Genomic DNA, 18,057 nt, shown 5'->3' on the forward strand with positions numbered 1-18,057 from the left:
GGGTCGACGTGATGGCACTGCATCGGTTTTAATTTTCACAGTTGGAACGCTGCTTCTCTGCGCTCGCGTCAGGGTTTCCCTCTGAGCAACATACATGTTTCAACACACACAACACATCATAACACCGCTCTGTCCACATCTTCCACTTCAGCCGAGCATGTCCAGCACAGAATCTACAATGTTAAATACCTTAGGGTGGGTTTTTTTTTTTCTTTTTTTCTTTAACTGAACAGAATCCAGCTTGGACTCGGCTTTACCTCATCGGTCAAACCAGTCCCGTTCCTGGTCAGAATCCTAGTTTTTCTACTGCACTTTGAAATTATGAGTTCATGAGGCGTAACGTGAAATGATCCCACGCACACACACGTATATTCATCATATGGGGAGGGGGGCTACACACTGAGCACACTGCTGCAGCCAGACTGACTAACCATCTGAAATCCTCGCAACACCGCCCCTAGTGGATTATCTGTAAACTACACCCGATTCTGGGATAAAGGTAGCGCTAACTTGACATTTTACAACTATTTAGCGCACCGATATCATTCAGAGGATTAAGCTCCAGTTGCGTGAAGTTATCAGGCTTTCAGATGTGCGCCCAGTCGTGCGTGGCTGCAACAGCATCAACAAAAGGCTCCTTCTGGTTTAAAGCAAATGAAGAATTAAGACTACTGGGTTCATAGCAGGTCAACGGCCGAGCTGCTGATTCCAAGTTTATAGAATATTAGCCAAAGCCTGAATTATTGATGTGGGATTACCCTAATTCATTAAGAAAAAACAAAGATGCACAAAACTCTTCAATCAGCAGCTCGGGTCAAAGGTCAAGGCCATGGAAAGATAGCGGTGAGCTCAAAGGTCACGGTAAGGTCATAACACTGCATCAACACGTATCATTCAAATGATTTCAAGTTTATCAAGTGCCCACACACACACACACACACACTAACCAGTATCATTAAAAGACAACATGACATATGCAAATGAAGCGATATGGAAGGTGACCATCACGAGGTCACTTCTCAGTCACATGACCCGGAAAGAGTTTGCCGCCGTCCGGCAGCAGGTCAGGACTTTAAGGTAAGAGTTCTTCCCTCAGAGGTGGGTCAGCAACCCTCCGAAACCTTCAGTTTCTCACAACGTAACCTTACTTTAAACAGTGGGAGGACTAAAAACCGTACGACTACTGAAGAAATATCCTACTCCTCCAAACTGCGCTGTCCAAAAGACGTTTTGTTTCTTCGCGCGTGTCTAATTTTCTTAAAAAGTGGGTTTGTAACGGTGTGGCGTTTGTATAATGCAGCTGCAAGTGTCAAAACAGACAGTTTGCCCACTTTGAATCAGAGGTTTTCATGTGACAGAGGTTTTCTCGGGGTCGCTGACGCCTCGGGTCAGAAATGAGACTTCAATTCAAAATGCTACTGTTTTCCTACTTCACAACAGACTCGCACGGTGTTATTTACAGTATGTACAACACATTTGATCTCTTGCTGACTGCAGGTGGGTGCAGACGTCTGGAGCCCACTGAGAGGCACCTTTCACTTCAGTCACCCGGCAGGTAAAAATAAAAGTCACTTGGTTGGTCTGTTACAGTACGAAGCCTCCAGGGGTCCACAAAGGTCACCTTTTCCATTTTTCCCCACAACATTTTAGTTTCAGGTACAGTTTTTAGTGTTTTATAAGAGGACGGCTTGATTAGCTCATTTTCAATTAGCCAAATTGGCAATTTTGCTATATTTTAACTAGCATAAATACAGGAAGTTCCTGTTTGGGGCGAGCTACGAGGTTTGAATTAGCCGAAGAATAGCTACGTGCACTTGTCTCCCAAATGATACCTTTTAACACTATTCTGAAACAAAAGTAGGGAAAATCCAAAACAAAAGGTGAATAATGAGCCTTTCACGCTGGGGGGGGGAAGGTCTGAGATTCCAGACGTGATTCACACAGACAGTTTAAACAGGCACAGAGCTCCGATATGTCCGTCTGTCCAGGAGGAGAAATCAGAATCATCCTTCCGGTCACTGACAGGAGAGCCAGGGAAGGGACGTTTCCCCAGAATAAATGGAAGACATCCAGGGGAACATAATGTCCTGGTCCCCCCAGCACCGTTGTTTGTGAGGGTTTGTTCATTTGTCTTCTGAAGAGGGGGAAGGGAGCGTGTGATAACGCCTTCGGAGCGTTCGGATGCTGATGTGGGCAATTTAGAAAGCTATTGAACGTATAGCGAGAGTAAAGAGGAGGTTTTGGTAGCTTAATGATGGTCCTGGTGGATCCAGAACATGTGCTCGAATTGAGGGTATCAAAGGCAACATGTTCCTGACCAGAGGGGAGGGAACTACTTTCTCAGGGGGAAGGATCAATCCTTTAACTGCTTCTGGCAGGTGTCCAGCAGATGAAACAGGTTATGTTTTAAAAAATGAGGGGTTGACAGCAGCAGAAACATGCAGGAATTCCACACCGGAGGTGAGAGAACTCATTGAGGTTCCTGACAAGACAGAAAGTAGTCCTTCGTGTAGTGGAATTAAGTCATTTGGCATTTCTTGGAGAAATTAACCATTTGGCCTCCAGGAATTCATTTTTTTCAGTAAAAAGAGCAAACGAGCTCTGTAGTGGATGAAAAATAATTTTTTTAAAAATGACAAAAATCTGGGATCTTAGTGTCTCGGGTCTCCGGGGGACCAGATATGTAGCGTTTATTTGGTTTCCAGGTGGTAAAGAGGGTGTATTTTACACCAAAGGAGATGGGACCTGTTTGGTCTCCAGCATGGGGGGTTCCTGCTCTGGTTCCAGGGCGTCCACGGCGGCCTGGTCGTCAGGGTTGCTCACAGTGTTTGAGTCTACAGGGGGCTCGTCCTGAGGTTCGACACAAGCACAGTCAGATCTCACCAGACCGCTCAACTTTGCCGCACGTTGCCGCGCACTTACCGTCACCCACGGGTGAGACAGCACCTCCTCTGCAGTAAAACGGCTGTCCACGTTCACCTGCAGCATCTGGCTGATCAGCATCTGGGGAAGAGGAGCGAGATGTTTAGACTGGATCGTACGACGGTTCGAGGATCTACAGTCCAGCGTGCGGCGGCGCTACCTTGGCCGGGAGGCTGATGGCATCCCAGTCTGGAGATGGAAACTCCAGTTTCCCCCTGAGGATCTGATCAAACAGCTCCTCCTGCACATTGTTTTCACTGTGGAGGCAAATTAACTGTATTAGCTTTGACTATTGTTTTCTCTCCTCTTACTCTGCTCTTACCTCCTAAATGGCGGGAACCCGCACAGCAGGATGTAGGTGATCACTCCCGCAGCCCAGATGTCCACCTTCAGACCATACCTACACACATGACCACGCACACAGGTTAGCATCTTGTTGCCCACTCCGTTCAAACCGCGCTCAAGCCGTTTCTCACCCCGTCTCAGCGATGATCTCTGGCGCCACGTAAGTGGGCGTGCCGCACACGGTGTACAGCGGCCCCTCCACCACCGTCGCCAGGCCAAAGTCGCCCAGCTTCAGTGATTTGGTGCCGTCTGGATACTCGCACACCTACAGCGCAAACAGAGGTCAATAAGAGCCCAGGGGTTGGAATTGCACGGTATTTATACCTGTCCTCTAAATAGTATTACTATCTGTATGTGTGTGTGTGTGTGTGTGTGTGTATGTACCAGTAGGTTCTCAGGTTTGATGTCTCGATGGACAATGTTCATCCGGTGCAGGTACTTGATGGCTCCAGCCAGGTTGAAGACCATGGCGCTGGCGTCGCGCTCGCTGTACTTGGTGGAGGAGGTGATGGCGTCAAACAAGTCGCCGCCCTACAAGCAGAGCAGAGCATGAAGAAGGCAGGAAGTCACAACACGAGGAGGAGGGGAACAGGGAGGAGGGGCACCTTGACAAGCTCCATGACCAGGAACAGCTGACTCGGAGTCTCGTCCACCTCGATCAGCTGGATGATGCTGGGGTGTCGCACCCGCCGCAGCACCGCCACTTCGTTTTCTATCAGATGCTCCTGTTCTCACACACCATACGGCCTCTCAGAGTCTCATCCTTGTCATATCTCACCTCAGAAATGGCGAAAGATCCCCGCTCACCTTCCCGCAGCAGCGAGCCTTGTCGATGATCTTCAGCGCGTACTCCTGTCCCCGTGGACCTGCCAATCAAACCAGCCTCAGCAACGTCTCAGCTGCCGGCGGTCGCACAACGCCACACTGGAAAAAGACTCGTTTCTTAGAGTCCTCTCATGCTCCTCACCTCTCCACGCACTCCTTGACCACGGCGAAGTTTCCGTCCCCGATGACTTTGCCGATCTGGTACTTCTCGTTGATGAGGGGGGAGGAGATGGAGCGATTGCCGTTCACTGGGAGGAGACGGGAGGATGGATCAAAGCTCTCGAAAATACAGGAACTATTTTTAAACCTCCTCCTCGTGTTTTTCTGCCTCACGCAGCAGAACAAAGCAACTTTTACACACGCGCACCTTCGGCATCATCCGCGGCTCCGTTAACGTCTGTGGAGGAGGCGCCGCGGGGCGTCTACGAAGAGAAAGGTTTGAATGTGAAACCCTGTAAAGTGGTTCCAAAATTATCTCCAAAAATTTTGCAACGACCTTGAGGTTGTGTCGACTTCCCCTGGTCGGGGAGGGGCTGGACCTGGAGGACTTCCTGGCCGACTGCGATCCAGAGGCATCATTGGCTGCAAGCAACATCAAAGAGAATGAAGCAAAACGCATCTTTCCCCCGATAATTCTGGCTCAGGTGTGACGGTGCTCACCTGTGCTCGGAGTCTTCGACCTGGACGGGCCTTTGGGCGGAGCCTTTGTGGAAGTCAGACTGCTAGGGGTCTTGGAGCTTTTGGGTGGGCCAGCGGGGCGGGACACCTTGGCTTTGCATTCTGGAGAGAACAAAGCAAGGAGTGAGAAGTCCTACGAACCATCTGGGTTTTTATTTTTTTAAAGTCCAGGTGCGTGGCGCCGCTCACCGCTAACAAAAGCCTGCGCCTTGCTGCTGTGCGTGAGCACGAAGTCGTCCTGAGCGTAGCGAAATTTCTCTGGCCCGCACGCCATGAACACATCGTCGTCCCCGAAGAAATCCTGCAGGCAGGTCAGCTGAAACACACACACACACACACACACACAATTACACACACTCAAACAGACGCGCGAGCGTGTGTTCCTGTCTGGAAAGATTTTAATCATATTTGTTGAACAGAATCTGTCACACACACACACAGATCTGTCCAGGAACTGTCTGGAGGATTAAACACAAATCGCTGATCAAAATGTCCCAGATTTAGAAAGAGCACGTTGGGACAGGAGATAAACGAAGCGAGGGAGGGCAAAGAAACGGAAATAAATCAAAATCAATGAGATGACAAATGTGTTTCCATTTATTGTAACACAGATCCTTTCAAAGTCAAACTTGCAAGCCTGTGGGTAGAATCGGTGCGGTTGCCATAGTAATAGCCTGGATTTTAACTTGAAACCTGAAGTCGGTGAGGCAGGAGAGGAGGAGGAGGAGGAATAAGAAGGCTTTAAAAAGACTTTAAAAATAAAGACAGACTGAGAAAATAAGATAAACTCAGCCCAAGAGTGGATCAGGAATCCAAACATCACAAAAGTTGCGTTTCTTGAGCGCCGATTTCTATGCTCGCTAAGCTAACAGCTAACTGCCAGTATTAATCTAGTCGTCCAACTCTGGGGAAAAAAAGTTAAATTATACTTGTGAATAAACACGGACAAGCAAGACAAGATGCTTTAATTCACGCTTCAACTCTCTTTATCCCTCACTTGTCCTCCGTCCTGGTTGCCACTTTCACTCTGTAGCTGCACAGCCTGTGTGTGTGTGTGTGTGTGTGTGTGTGTGTGTGTGTGTGTGTGTGTGTGTGTGTGTGTGTTGGCTGATAGGTTACCATGGTGACCACACTGCAGTGCCCGCTTGTGTGTGTGTTTGCATGTGATGGGGTTTCTGTTCCACTGTTTGGAGAGACTGCACAAATTGAAAGGGGACACACACACACATACACATACACACACACACACACACAGAGGCCTTGTTTCATGGGTCTGAAGTCGGTGAATCCGTCTGGAGGCGCCCGAATCAAATTAATATTAAACAGCCAATTTTATGACATCATTGGAGAGCCCCCGGTCACACGCACCACCAACACCACAGAGGTTCTTCGGCCACCACAGAAGGTCTCAGGAGGACCTTCAAGGTCCACACAATCAGAACTCAACACTCAAGCTTCCGTGTAAACCTAAAGAGGAACGCTGCTACAACTGATGCCTTCTGGGACAAAGAGAGCCCAGTCTGGGCCTGAACCAGGACAGAATGTCTTCGGTTAACTGCTAATTATCCTGCGAAGGCTCTTTGATGCATAATCGAAGCTCAACACATTCCAAAGGAAACTGCCAGAATAAGAGCTCCATCTCCTCTTGCCCAAGTCTGCAGCATGGAGGCAAAGCGCTCACCTGTTTCCCGTCCAGCGTGTAGAGCCTCTTCACGGCGCCGGAGTCCAGCTTGATGGCCTCGGTGATGTCGGCCAGCACCTGCTCGAAGGAGTGAGCGGTCTTCTTGTTGAGCAGGATCCTCACGGCCTTGCGAGGCTTCACGCCGCTGCGGATCACCGTCACCAGTTTGGGCTTGATGAAGTCTTTGTTCTCCCTGCCCTCCCTGCTTTCCGGACGGTCTCTGGGGATGACGGCGGCGGTGGCGGCGGTGGCGGCGGTGGCGGCGGCGGCGGCGGTGGTGCTGCCTGCCGACACGCCGGTGGATGCGGTGGCAGGCCGGCTGGCAGCAACTGCCCCGGTGGCGGCGCCTGGCTTCCAGCTAGGGATGGAGATCTTGGTGTATTCCAGCTTTTTGTAGGGCTCATTGGAGGCGCATACGTAGGACTCGCCTGATGGAAGAGAGGGAAGAACGGACACGTTTCATCCGTAGGGTTAAATAAACGCAGCTTTTTCAGAGGCAGCAAGACGCGGAGCTGGTGACGAGACGAGGCCCACAGCGGATGAAGCAGACGTGACACCGCGTGTCAGATTCAGTCCCGTCTCTCCCTGTCTGGGAGTGAAACAGCAACGCCACTCGCCGAGGATCCATCCAAAGATTCAACTTTAGCTCATAGCTGTCCTTTCTCCCAGGACAAATGTAAAAAAGGAGACTTAAAACAGGAGCTCTACTCCACTTTTAGAAAATGTCAACTTTTAGCGAGTTAGCTGAGCATGCTCTAATTTGCTGGATATTTGTGAAATCTTGGTCAACAACGCTTGCAGGGGTGTACCCTGTAAACAAATGAGACATCAGCGAACTCTCTTGGGAAGGTGGCAGCCAATCGGGCACAGGAGAATCTCCTGGTTTTCCATATATAGTCATCTTATATATGCCTCACTAATCCTCTATCCCCTTCCAAAGGGCTTGTTAATGCACACACCTCACTCAAACTCCGCAGCCTCTGCAGGCCTCTTATCTCTTTTATTCCACCTTAAAAAGAGCATCCCCGTCCCTGCAGGAAGGGCGAGCGCGTCCTCCCTGGCTTCGCTATTCAAACCAGCGGGCTCTTCTTTAACCAAATAACCTGAAGGTTATTGACTCTCTGCGTCATTAGTTGCAATTCTTCCCATACCCCCAGCGCTTCTGGTTCTTTCCGCAAAGGAGCCGAGAGTGAGACCGAGTGAGTGACGCTTCCATCTTTTAGCGCGTCCCTGGCGGAGCAGCTTCCTGTCTCCGGCGCTCATTAGCAGACATTACAGGCATCAATATTTACAACGGATGTTGCTCATCAGCGGCCGTTTCTGTCTCGATGGGCGCAGAGAGAGTGGACGGCGAGGAAGTTGAAGGAGGAAGAACAATCTATCGATCGGTTGACGGCGAGAGTGGCGCGTTGCCCGGGCGACCACGGACTCGTGGTTCAGCCGACTGAAAGTTCACCAACACTATTGTTTGAACCTTAATGGGGAGACAGTCCTACCTTCCACCAGCTCGTCCATGCTGCTGATCTTCTTGCTGCCGTCTACAGAGTAGATGGTGCGAACCCCTTGAGGCAGGTGCAGATTGTCAGACAAGGAGCGCGTCAGCTCCATCAGCAGCGCGTCGTAGGAGCGGAACCGGTCACTGGACACGGCGTATACCAGGCCCTTGAAGTACCGGTCTCCATTGCGGTAGAACCTGACCTTTTTGGCTTTTTTCTCCGAGGTGAGGGCCTGCAGGGTGCGGGTCCGGTAGTAGCTACAGTTGGCGCTGTGGGCGGGGCTGGGGACCAGGCTGCTGCCCCGGGAGCTGGGGCCGGAACCGCCACCACCGGTGCTGGATTCTTCCCTCTTGGTGCGGGTGGAGCGCCCCCGACGAACTTTGTCGCGTTCATCAAAGTGCTCCAGCTCGAGGGTCTTGCTCAAAGACATGGTGTATTCTGGGTCACTAACCTGGTGTATTCTGGGTCACTACTTTTAATTCACCATTCAGCCCCAGCTGATTGCCGATTACCTGGATTGTATTCTATTCCAAGTGTCTTCTAACATCTCATACTAACCCTTAACAGTCTCCTTTAATGACCAAAATCGTTTTTTCCTACCAACAATATGAACTACACTGATCCTTAAACTGCCATACCCTCTAATTTCAACCTTGAATTTCAAAGTGACCTCTTTTGTGCGGTCCCTGTGTCCCGGCTGCGGCTGTGGTGATCCGGTTCTAATCCCAGCAGCATTTGGTGCTGACCCAAGCCCAGAATGTTTTAATCCAGCCTCCGCAGAACCCCAGTCCCTGGTTTAAAAAAAAAAAAAAAAAAAGACAATCAGATGGTGGACCGGACTGTGCACGGCTGCAAAAACTGAGCTGAATTATTTTGGAAAAAAGAAATAATAAATTACACTTGCTACAATTGCTTTGCATAATATTTCAATGCACCAAAAGAGAAATTTAAAGAAGGAAGTTAAACACACCCTCTCTACAGCATTTCCTATCCAGTCGCTGGCTTTCATATGAAAATATTCAGATTTTCTTCCCCAAATGAATCGATTTCATCCATCAGTCCAGCCGAGCTGAGCTGACAGCGCCATTCAAACGCGCCCACAGCCGAGAGGGAGACACCTACCAATAATGCCGCGGAACCGGTTTGTTGCTAGGCTGGCTTTCTCCTCTTCCGGTACCGTCTTCTGCTACTCCTGCGGTGGCCGCTGCCGGACCGAACCAGCCCGGGGCCGCGCAGCTAGATCGGCGTTTGGCGGATGCGGCAGGTTGCACCGGTGGATACGCGGAGACGGGCGGCAGACAGCAGCATGGCCGCTGCAGCAGAGAGGAGACCGGCTCGACACCTCCCTCTCATCCCCCCTTCCTCCCTTCATCTGCGGCTGTACGCGATGACATCGCCCCTCCCTCCCTCGCTTCCTCCCTCCCTCCCGCTCCCTTTGTCTTTCCCTGACACTCAAATTCACCTGTTTCTTAGGCTAGGCTAGGCTAGGCTACATCAAACCATTGATTTGGTGCGATATCGAGCGAGATTTTGAAAAAAAACTTTATCAAATTTTGAAAGAAACACAGCAGTAGTTAATTTATGGTTGCAAGAGGTTTTAATAAAACTGACCATTCAATGCTAATATTAGTTATTAGTTTAGTTATTCCAAGGAGAATCAGGCTAATTTGGCTTTGGACACAGAAGAAGACGTCCACCCTGATTTCAGGCCATCTCCTGGTGGTCTGGTGACAGCTGGGACCTGAGGCAACCAGCCTGCCCCACCCTTCATCCCCAGCCAAAACCAGTCAAACCAGTGAACCATTCATGACATGACAGAGTGAGATGCTATTGTTCCACGCACCATCCCTCAGACCTTTTTGGAACCTTTTCAGGAGGGATGTAGAAAAATATTCCACACTTGTTTTGGCAGCCACGGTCTCCATCGACCACACATCGTCTGCTGCTTTATTGTGAATCTGGACAGAACCAACTCAAGCTCAAGGACACTTAAATCAGCGTGCCATGTCCCGTTCTGCTGACGATACTGAACACCGTGTGAACAGATACACAAACACGTAGCAAAATGACATCATTGGACATCAATATACATATTCTAAACAGTTATAACTGCTTCCTGAACGTCTTTCTCCACAAGCACGGCTTTCCAGGAGTCGACATGTAAGGTCAATCAGCGAATTAGTTCTGAGTCCTGCACGCGCTCCTCCAGTCGTTCCGTGTTAGTGGGTATCACCTGCATCAGGGGAAGAGTCCTCATCGTCCTCCCAGGAGGAGGAAGTGAAGCCCGCCGGGGCGGAGATAGAGTGCGGGGCGGGAGTGTGGCCGAGGCCTTGGTAGCGCCCACTGGAGGAAGGGGAGGAGGGCATGGACGTGGCTGCCACCGAAACGGGGTCCTGAGAGGTTAGGAGACCGGTGTGCTCGGTCTGTTCCGGCTGAGCTGCCGTACCGAAGTACATCTTGTTGGGGCGACCCAGGAATGTGCGACCTGTCGGAAGGGGCGGAGACGCAAAAGCAGTTACGGCGCAACAATATTTGGTTTTGGCAATCTACCATTTTACCACCCAGACCTTTATTATGGCACTCACCAGCATGGCGGACCTGTTCTGTGACATCAGCTCTGATGTCAGAGAAATCCCACATGGCTAAAAAGCTGTCGAAACACGTTCCCTCCTCGGCTTCCTGCCAAAAGGAGAACAACAGGAAGTGGATGACAAGTTGAAAAATGTTGGTGTAGATGGATGGATTGATTGATACCTGGACATATGGTTTGTAGGTGAAGGTGTAGTGGTGAGCAATAGCAGCCAGGAACATCTCTATGCAGATGATGAAGTCCTGTGTGTGTCAGTTCATAAAGATTATTTATCGCCAAGCTCACAACTTATGGATCATACAAATTTGGTGTAAAAGCTGAAAAGTCAAGCCTCTGTACCTGGAGCCCAGTAGCCACGGCCTCCACGCTGTCCCAGTCCCAGGTGTGTTTGTCAGAGATCACGCCGACCTTCACCAGGAAGGCGATGAAGACCGCCTGCCTGAAGAGAAGAAGCATTTTTCACCCTAACTCTAAGCCAAAGGAGCCACATGTGACTCGACTCAGCCGCACTCTCTTACCAAAAGGAGACAAACACCACCAGTTTGACACACAGGAATTTTCCCACAGGCCTGATGGGAGTCAGCTCTTCTTTGAGAGCTTGGTAGAGCAACACCAGACAATACATGGCAAACTGGAGAGAGGGCGAGAAACAGATGAACGCTTGCCTAATACCAAAAATATACAAGATTTTGTTTTCAAACTGCATCTGATATTGGCAGGACTGTTTCTAATTTCTGCATAAAACCCAAAGGAACACCTGAAGAACATCAATGAGTCAAATCGTTAATGGGCAACTAGGCGCTTTTTCCCCCAGAGAGAATTATGTTATGAACGTCCTCACAAGTCTAGAGAGTCCTGTGGGGTGTCTTTTACCAGCTGTGATATGTTGTTGATGATAACCAGGTAGGACCAGGCGTTCTTGAAGCTGAAGTTAGCCTCGTCGTAAACCCCACAGAGCTGACAGATCCTAAAGGGCAAAACAAGGAGAAGCCGTAAATGACGCATCAGTGATTATAATGATGTGTATATCCGGTGAGCACTTACAGGGCTATCACCGTGGTTACCGGTCTGACCACGGTGTACTGCAGGACCCCCAGTTTGCACCTGAAGAGCAGCACCCTGACAGAGAAAGAGGAACGCTCAAACATCTGCTGAGTTGCCCATCCATCCCACACTTGACCCCCGTCCTCTTACTCTCCCATGGGCCACGGCGGGCAGCAGCACAGCGGCGGCAGGTGCGGCTGCTGCTGCTGGACCTCCAGCATCAGCACCAGGCTGGGGTACTGGTTGCTGAGGAAGTTCAGCAGAAAGACCAGGAAGTTGTAGATGACGTAGGCCTCGTAGCACTCTCTGCACGTGTCCACGTAGATGGCCAGGCTGGGGTACCGTAGCGCGAGCCACTGGACAAAAGGGGAAATGACTCAGTTTCAAAGTCATGTCTTGTGACACAGGCCCACTTCCTCCAACTAATGCCTGTTGCTATAGCAACATAATGTAATATAGCAGATAAATTACTGTCAATTGTTTGTGTGTCTCGTGACTCACGCTGTCAAGGCTGTAAATGGGCACCATCCATAGTATTCTGATGGAGAAAGACAAGAAGGTATTGTTTCATCAAGATCGTGCTCCCCGTTAGCCGCCAAAAAGCGTGACTGTTTTTTTTTTTAAACACAAATGTGTGTGGGTCCACCTTATGATGGGTCTCTGGAGCTCAGGCTGGGTGTAATGCACGATGTGTTGGAGGATCCCCCACAGAGAAATTGGGATGGTCAGAAAGACAAAAATTCCGGCGATGAACCAGGCTTTGCTGTGAGTCCCGACCTACAAAACCGGTCAAAAACCCCTCATGAGCCGCTCTTCTGGAGTGGCCACGGCAACAGGCCAGTGTTGGAAGCGTACCTTGTCTTTCTGGAGCTCCCAGATACAGAGGGGCAGCACTGCAACCAGGAGGAGACAGTAAAGAACCAGAACCAGCGGGCGGATCCACCTTCTCCACTCTGCCCATGAACATGGCATGATGACCAGGGGGTGAACTACAGGACACGCTAAAGCACAAAGCCCCACACCTGGAGATGAACACATCAGGTCAGATCTGGTTCCTAAGTGTCAAAAGTATGAAGGTTTGTTTTTTTCCCCTGTAGATATTAACCACAAACAATGCAGCTTCTCAAAAGATACAGGGGGAAAAATGGTTTTTAAAAAATCCATAATTAAATGTGAACATCTGCTCAAATTTATCAAATGTAATTAACATCCCAAAAAAGGAAACATCTGAGGAAACATCAAGAAATGATTTCTAATAAAGTTTAGGTTCAAAACCAGTCACAAATATTCAGCTGGCCTCAGGGTTTAAGCGTTTATAACATAGACTGTAATATCAAACAAATATTACTTTGTTAGATTTGATTTCACGGCATTTAATGCTAAATAATTCTAGTTGGTTTTTTTTGTTTTTTTGCGGTTCTTAAATTGTACAATTACAAATTTTGCGTTGACAGCCGAGTGAGCAAATGTAGATGTCATCTAGACAGATCAATCAACGTTTTGATTCATTAAAAAACAACAACTATCTAAAAGATTTAATCATAATGTGGACCGTTGGAGATGTTTACTCGGAGGAACGCTCGGCCTGTTTTTCCGCTTCAAGTGCCGCATCTGTTTCCGGGCATCTCCCCTCCGCAGGACCGCGTCCCGATGACTGATCAGCAGCTGATCACCTCGCCGATCAGTGAAGTATCGATCATATATCCGACTAACAAAGCTCGTCACTCCCACGAGGAGCTTCGCGGAGCATCCGCCCGTGTCCGCGCTCCTGTCTGCCGCGATGACGCGCCCGCGTCACGGGGAGGCATCTCATTCACTGCGCTCCATCAGTCACGTGGTCCACGGGAACAGGACAACAACGTGTAAAACGTGGTATAACGAGCTGATGTTTAGAATAGTTCAACCACATAAACGCGTTGATATGCATGCTTCGTTTAGAAAAGAGAAAAAAAGAGTTAGAATTTTAAATTGAAAGCTCCATAAAATTAGCATTTGACACCAATTATGACCGCACACACGTTGTGAGGGATTTAAAATATGTTTTTATTAACGAATACAAAACTTAAACGTGATATAAAATAAAAATAAAAAAATCCTATTGCAGCAACTCCCCGACTCTATTTAGCGCCGACTTGAGGTCACATATTTTACATTATTAGTTTATTTGCAATACAACAATACATCGCAAGGGGGCGCTATAGTATCTTTAAACGTCAAGGAGTTGTGGCTGACGTCCACATAAATAAAATATGTGACCAAACTACTAAAAAACACTTGTCAGTTTAACACTTAAGCAATCGATATTTTTACATGTAGTGAAGTGACATAGTTATTTGTCATAAATATACTATAAAAATGTGTGTGTGTGTGTGTGTGTGTGTGTGTGTGTGTGTGTGTGCGTGTCGGAGGGGGGGCAGCTGTAATGCAGTATAAATCTTTCAGTTCGTTTGCAGTGTGCAGAAAAAGATAAAGCTTTCTCCTCTCAATAGTCAGTTTGTTTGTACTGAAAGCTGGTCCCATAGTGGAGCGGCATCAGACTGTTGGAGAAAGAGCCAGAGTCACACCAACAACACAGACAGGACTGCAGCGAAACCGACGGGGGAAAAGAGAAAGGGAGACAATGGGTGAGGTTGGTTCAAGGGGAACTCCGGCGACATAATACTTACAAACAACAGAAGCCGAGAAGTCACGTTAAATACCCTCTTGGCCTATTTACCGTTGAAAATAGACACTGGACTACATTACCCACAATGCCATTCATGCCACTAATTAAATGACGCTCTCATAATGCCGGCAGACGCTGCCATTGTCGGCATATGTTACTATAGTTACGGTTCTCCATCTCGTACATATCATATGCCCATGTTGTAATTCCTACATTTAACTTTACTGAGCAATTCATGACTTTAAAACTGAGCAGATTTTAATAATTAAATCATTCAGTCCAAGTAAATCCTGCAGTGACACTCCCACATACTCGCGTGTTGTTGACTCTGAACAGCTTATGAGAACGGAGTCTGTGTTCCAATGTCAAAGGTCGTGACAAATAAAGTCATCTGTAAACCGACATCTTTAGTGCCCCTTTAAACCGACATGCCACTGGTCACGTCCCAAGTCTCCTAAAAATGTGTTCCATCTAAATTTAGACATTGACTTCTCTGGGCCATCGTCAACTGATATCAGCGTCTCACGCCCTCCGCCGACCTCGCAGGGCCCTTAACGTGACGTCAGCTTGAGCCGCTCGGATGCTCATTTTCAACAAAAGCCCGACTGCCTAGCACAGCGCTTGTTTACCTTGAAGCATTTTTTTAACTTCTTGGAGACGAAGTAGAGGATTATGGGATTGATGCAGGAGTTGATGGTGGCCAAGTTTTTGCTGAAGTAGTCGAGCATTAACAGGAAGCTGTTAGACGAGAGAGGATGACACTTATTGATACCAGTAGGGGGCAGTAAACAACAAATGGAAACCATCTGTTATAGCTTTATATACCAGCTGGGTTTTACTGTCTCTATACCTACTTTAACAGGTCACAGCGCTCTACATCGTAGGGATTGTAGACCGTCTTCTTAAGCAAGCGACTCAGATGAAGTGGAAACCAGCAGAGGGCGAAAATCAGCACCAGGGAGAAGACGGCTTTAGCTACTTCCCTGCGCTGCGAGGAGAGAGAAAGAGAGAGATAGCGATGTGAGGACCTCTGACCTCTGACCCTCAGAGGAGCCTGCGTGCTGGTGCGTACCTGCTTCAAATGTTCGTTTAGCGCGACCTTCAGACTTCCCTTCTGGTGTCTCAGCATCTTGCTGGTCATCAGACAGTAGAAAAAGGCCGAAAACACCAGAGGTACGCAGTAGTAGAAGCCAAACAGCCACCAGTCCTTCACGTTCTGGTAAAACTGGAACACGGAGAAACACAACACAGGTCTCATATATTATTTTATTCCTGTATATTTATAGATAAGCATAGCTTATCAGAGTCCATGTGCTAACTCAGGGCCATGTCCGCCCTGTCTGGGAACAGAGCTGATGTCCTTGAGGCCCCATATGAACGGGATTTTTTCATTTCTAGCTGCTTTAAACAGGAAATCGCGCTCTAAACCATCTGCGTCAACAGCACCGCGCTCTCTGTGGGCTGGAATGTGAATTCACCGACTCTACCGAGCGGTCGTGCTAGCCTCTATCACAGCGCCCATCCGCCAAAGAGAATTAGCAGCATCTGTCTATGCTAATGTGCTTCACCTGCATTGCAACTGGTTTGTGGGAAAGTTAGTTTACCGGAGCTGTCAACATGTTCACATAAACACAAACACGACCACACACACACACACACACACACACACACTCTTATCCAAGCGCCGTAAACACTCACAGTCATGAAGCGTGAATCCGCCTGCAGCATGCAGGTCGTTGTGTTCGCGTTCCTGTACTCAAAGGTCACCATTTTGAAGCCGACAGCCTCCGGCATGGCAAGCACCAGCGACAGCAGCCAGATGAGCACGATCTCCACCACCGTCATCATGGGGACGCCCGCGCCCTGCACCCGGGACCAGGACGCCACTGCGCGGTACCTGGGTTCAAAGGGGGTTGCTGTTACCTCAGGGTTATCGAAACACCCGTAGATGAACGTGAGGATTGACGGCATAGAGCTCAAAGTGAGTCTCCTGTTGAGTTATTCAGCGTCACCTGTCCAGGCTTAGAGCACATAGGTTGAGCACCGTGATGCCGAGCGACGCTTTCTGAAGAAACGGAACCAGCTTGCACAGGAAGAGACCGAACACGCTGTCGGCGAAGGGCCACTGCATCGCCAGGAGCTACAGGCGCGCACACACATACACACACACACGCGCACACACACACACACACACACACACACGCACGCACACACACACACACACACATGCACACAGTGTTGGTTTAGGATTAAGTAAGAACATACAGATTAGCTAGAGCGACACCCAAGCGGTTATTTGTACCCATTTGCATTTCTCTTCCTGTAGGTGTTCATTTTTGGGCTGATCTGCTCAAACCAAACCACGAAACATTTCCTTTTAAAAACGTTCTCATCTTATCTCATCCTAAAACGTTAAGAATCGATTGATTAATTTATTAGTCTTCTCTCATCGACCCGCCTCTCGCCGGTAGCTGGTTCTTACCTTCTCTGTCGGCACACACTGATACAGAAGTGTCAGAAGGTCCGAAACCGGATTCCCTGACTGTCCTGGGGTTCCAGTTCTACCTGGGTCATAGCTACTCACCTTGTAAACATTGATGGGGAGAGTAATGGCGATGTATATCAGGTCTCCAAGGGCGAGGCTGGCGATTAGGGCGTTGGGCCCGTTTCTCATGTTCTTGTTCTGGTGGATAATCCGCAGCAGGGTGATGTTGCCAATGACCCCCACGGCAAAAATGAGGCAGGACAGGACCGTGTTGATGTACTTGAACGTCATTTGTATGGAGGTGGTCCGCAGGCAGCTGGGGAGCACCCGGGACTGCGAGGAGTTGTTGAAGCGAGGCTTCCTCTCCTGTCTGTGCTTCAGATTGTGTTTGGGCCGTTCCTTCTCACCAGACGCCAGGGTCTTGTTCAGCGTCTCCTGCGAGACACTAGACTCTCTGTCTGAGACCCGGATGAGGCTTTTGAACCTCGAGCCGAGAGAGGGGTCAGTGCTGGGAGAACCGGGCAGGTCGGCCGGCAACTCGTTCGACATTTGAGACGGGTCGGAGGAGACGTTTCTGTTGCGACCATCAGAATGGGCTAACAGCGACAGTGACAGTGACAGAGAACACCAGGTGACAACACAAGAGAGGAACATTCTGGACCCAGGCTTCTGAAGAACCGTCTGCGGTGCCGGATTAAGAAAATCCCAGATCCCAAAGCAGGAATCTGAAAGAGAGACGGAAAAAGGGCAGAAGATCCATCAGCACCTCTGCACAGGCGTTTTCAGGTCGTGCGGTTACCATGGTAACCTTTTAAAACCATTTAAAATCTCAGAGTGGATTCCTTAAATCTGTGCTGATTTAAGTGCTTTTAAAAAAAACAACTGTTAAATTTAGATTCCTAAAAGTGAAACCCTGCACATAATTCTGAAAAGATTTGTTTGATGGAAATTAAATTGCAAATTGTATAGCTTGATGAAGCGTTTGAAAGTCTCACCTCTTCGTGTCAGTCCTTTAAAATCCGACTCTGGCTCTTCAGATCAGGTCTCCACTCTGAGCAGGTTTTCTCTCTCTCTCTTCCTCTAATAGCTCCAACTGCTCGCACGTCCATGCTCCCGCCCTCCTCCTCCTCCTCCTCCTCCCTGTATTGTTCCTTGGAACATCTCCTGAACACTGTGACATAAAGTGTCTCTGAACTTTCCCCACTTAAGAGTTTGTTTATTGAACCATTTTTTTCTGTGTGTTGGGGGGGGATTCATGCAGTAAAATTTACGACTGTGTTTATATGACAACCCGGATTTTACTGGAGCGTTTGAACGCTAAAGTGG

The 18,057-nt window shown here is 48.9% G+C and overlaps 3 protein-coding genes across 5 annotated transcripts; all 3 read right to left on the reverse strand.

The window, feature by feature from the left end:
* Positions 1-4: 4 nt before the first annotated feature.
* LOC101079337 (serine/threonine-protein kinase DCLK2-like) lies at positions 5-9,328 on the reverse strand. The gene is made up of 17 exons (XM_029841106.1): positions 9,070-9,328; positions 7,948-8,738; positions 6,452-6,879; positions 4,960-5,086; positions 4,753-4,872; positions 4,589-4,674; positions 4,460-4,514; positions 4,235-4,340; positions 4,175-4,191; positions 4,075-4,133; positions 3,873-3,992; positions 3,652-3,798; positions 3,399-3,532; positions 3,245-3,322; positions 3,083-3,179; positions 2,923-3,003; positions 5-2,850 (listed from the first exon to the last, which is right to left on the reverse strand). Exons 2-17 carry the CDS (start codon positions 8,375-8,377, stop codon positions 2,725-2,727), a joined length of 2,211 nt encoding a protein of 736 aa, XP_029696966.1. The 5' UTR covers positions 8,378-8,738; positions 9,070-9,328; the 3' UTR covers positions 5-2,724.
* A 197-nt stretch (positions 9,329-9,525) lies between these two features.
* Positions 9,526-13,392, reverse strand: LOC101079560 (transmembrane protein 184C-like). Of its 2 annotated transcripts, none has more exons than XM_011619728.2 (12): positions 13,150-13,392; positions 12,437-12,603; positions 12,228-12,358; positions 12,083-12,119; positions 11,732-11,937; positions 11,582-11,656; positions 11,411-11,504; positions 11,056-11,168; positions 10,877-10,976; positions 10,702-10,779; positions 10,533-10,626; positions 9,526-10,432 (listed from the first exon to the last, which is right to left on the reverse strand). In XM_011619728.2, the coding sequence occupies exons 1-12, from the start codon at positions 13,190-13,192 to the stop codon at positions 10,167-10,169; spliced, it is 1,404 nt and encodes a 467-aa protein (XP_011618030.1). In that variant the 5' UTR covers positions 13,193-13,392; the 3' UTR covers positions 9,526-10,166. The 2 variants fall into 2 exon arrangements, with proteins under 2 accessions (XP_011618030.1, XP_003978464.1); XM_003978415.3 differs by having other exon boundaries at positions 13,134-13,390.
* Positions 13,393-13,600: 208 nt separating this feature from the next.
* On the reverse strand, positions 13,601-17,888 carry LOC101079790 (endothelin receptor type B-like). Of its 2 annotated transcripts, none has more exons than XM_029840893.1 (8): positions 17,727-17,888; positions 16,831-17,456; positions 16,259-16,386; positions 15,945-16,143; positions 15,319-15,471; positions 15,101-15,234; positions 14,876-14,984; positions 13,601-14,118 (listed from the first exon to the last, which is right to left on the reverse strand). In XM_029840893.1, the coding sequence occupies exons 2-8, from the start codon at positions 17,383-17,385 to the stop codon at positions 14,071-14,073; spliced, it is 1,326 nt and encodes a 441-aa protein (XP_029696753.1). In that variant the 5' UTR covers positions 17,386-17,456; positions 17,727-17,888; the 3' UTR covers positions 13,601-14,070. The 2 variants fall into 2 exon arrangements, with proteins under 2 accessions (XP_029696753.1, XP_003978465.2); XM_003978416.3 differs by having other exon boundaries at positions 13,601-14,162; positions 17,727-17,884.
* Positions 17,889-18,057: the final 169 nt, after the last annotated feature.

This window comes from Takifugu rubripes, chromosome 8 (assembly GCF_901000725.2).
Source record: "Takifugu rubripes chromosome 8, fTakRub1.2, whole genome shotgun sequence".
Taxonomy (NCBI): Eukaryota; Metazoa; Chordata; class Actinopteri; order Tetraodontiformes; family Tetraodontidae; genus Takifugu; species Takifugu rubripes.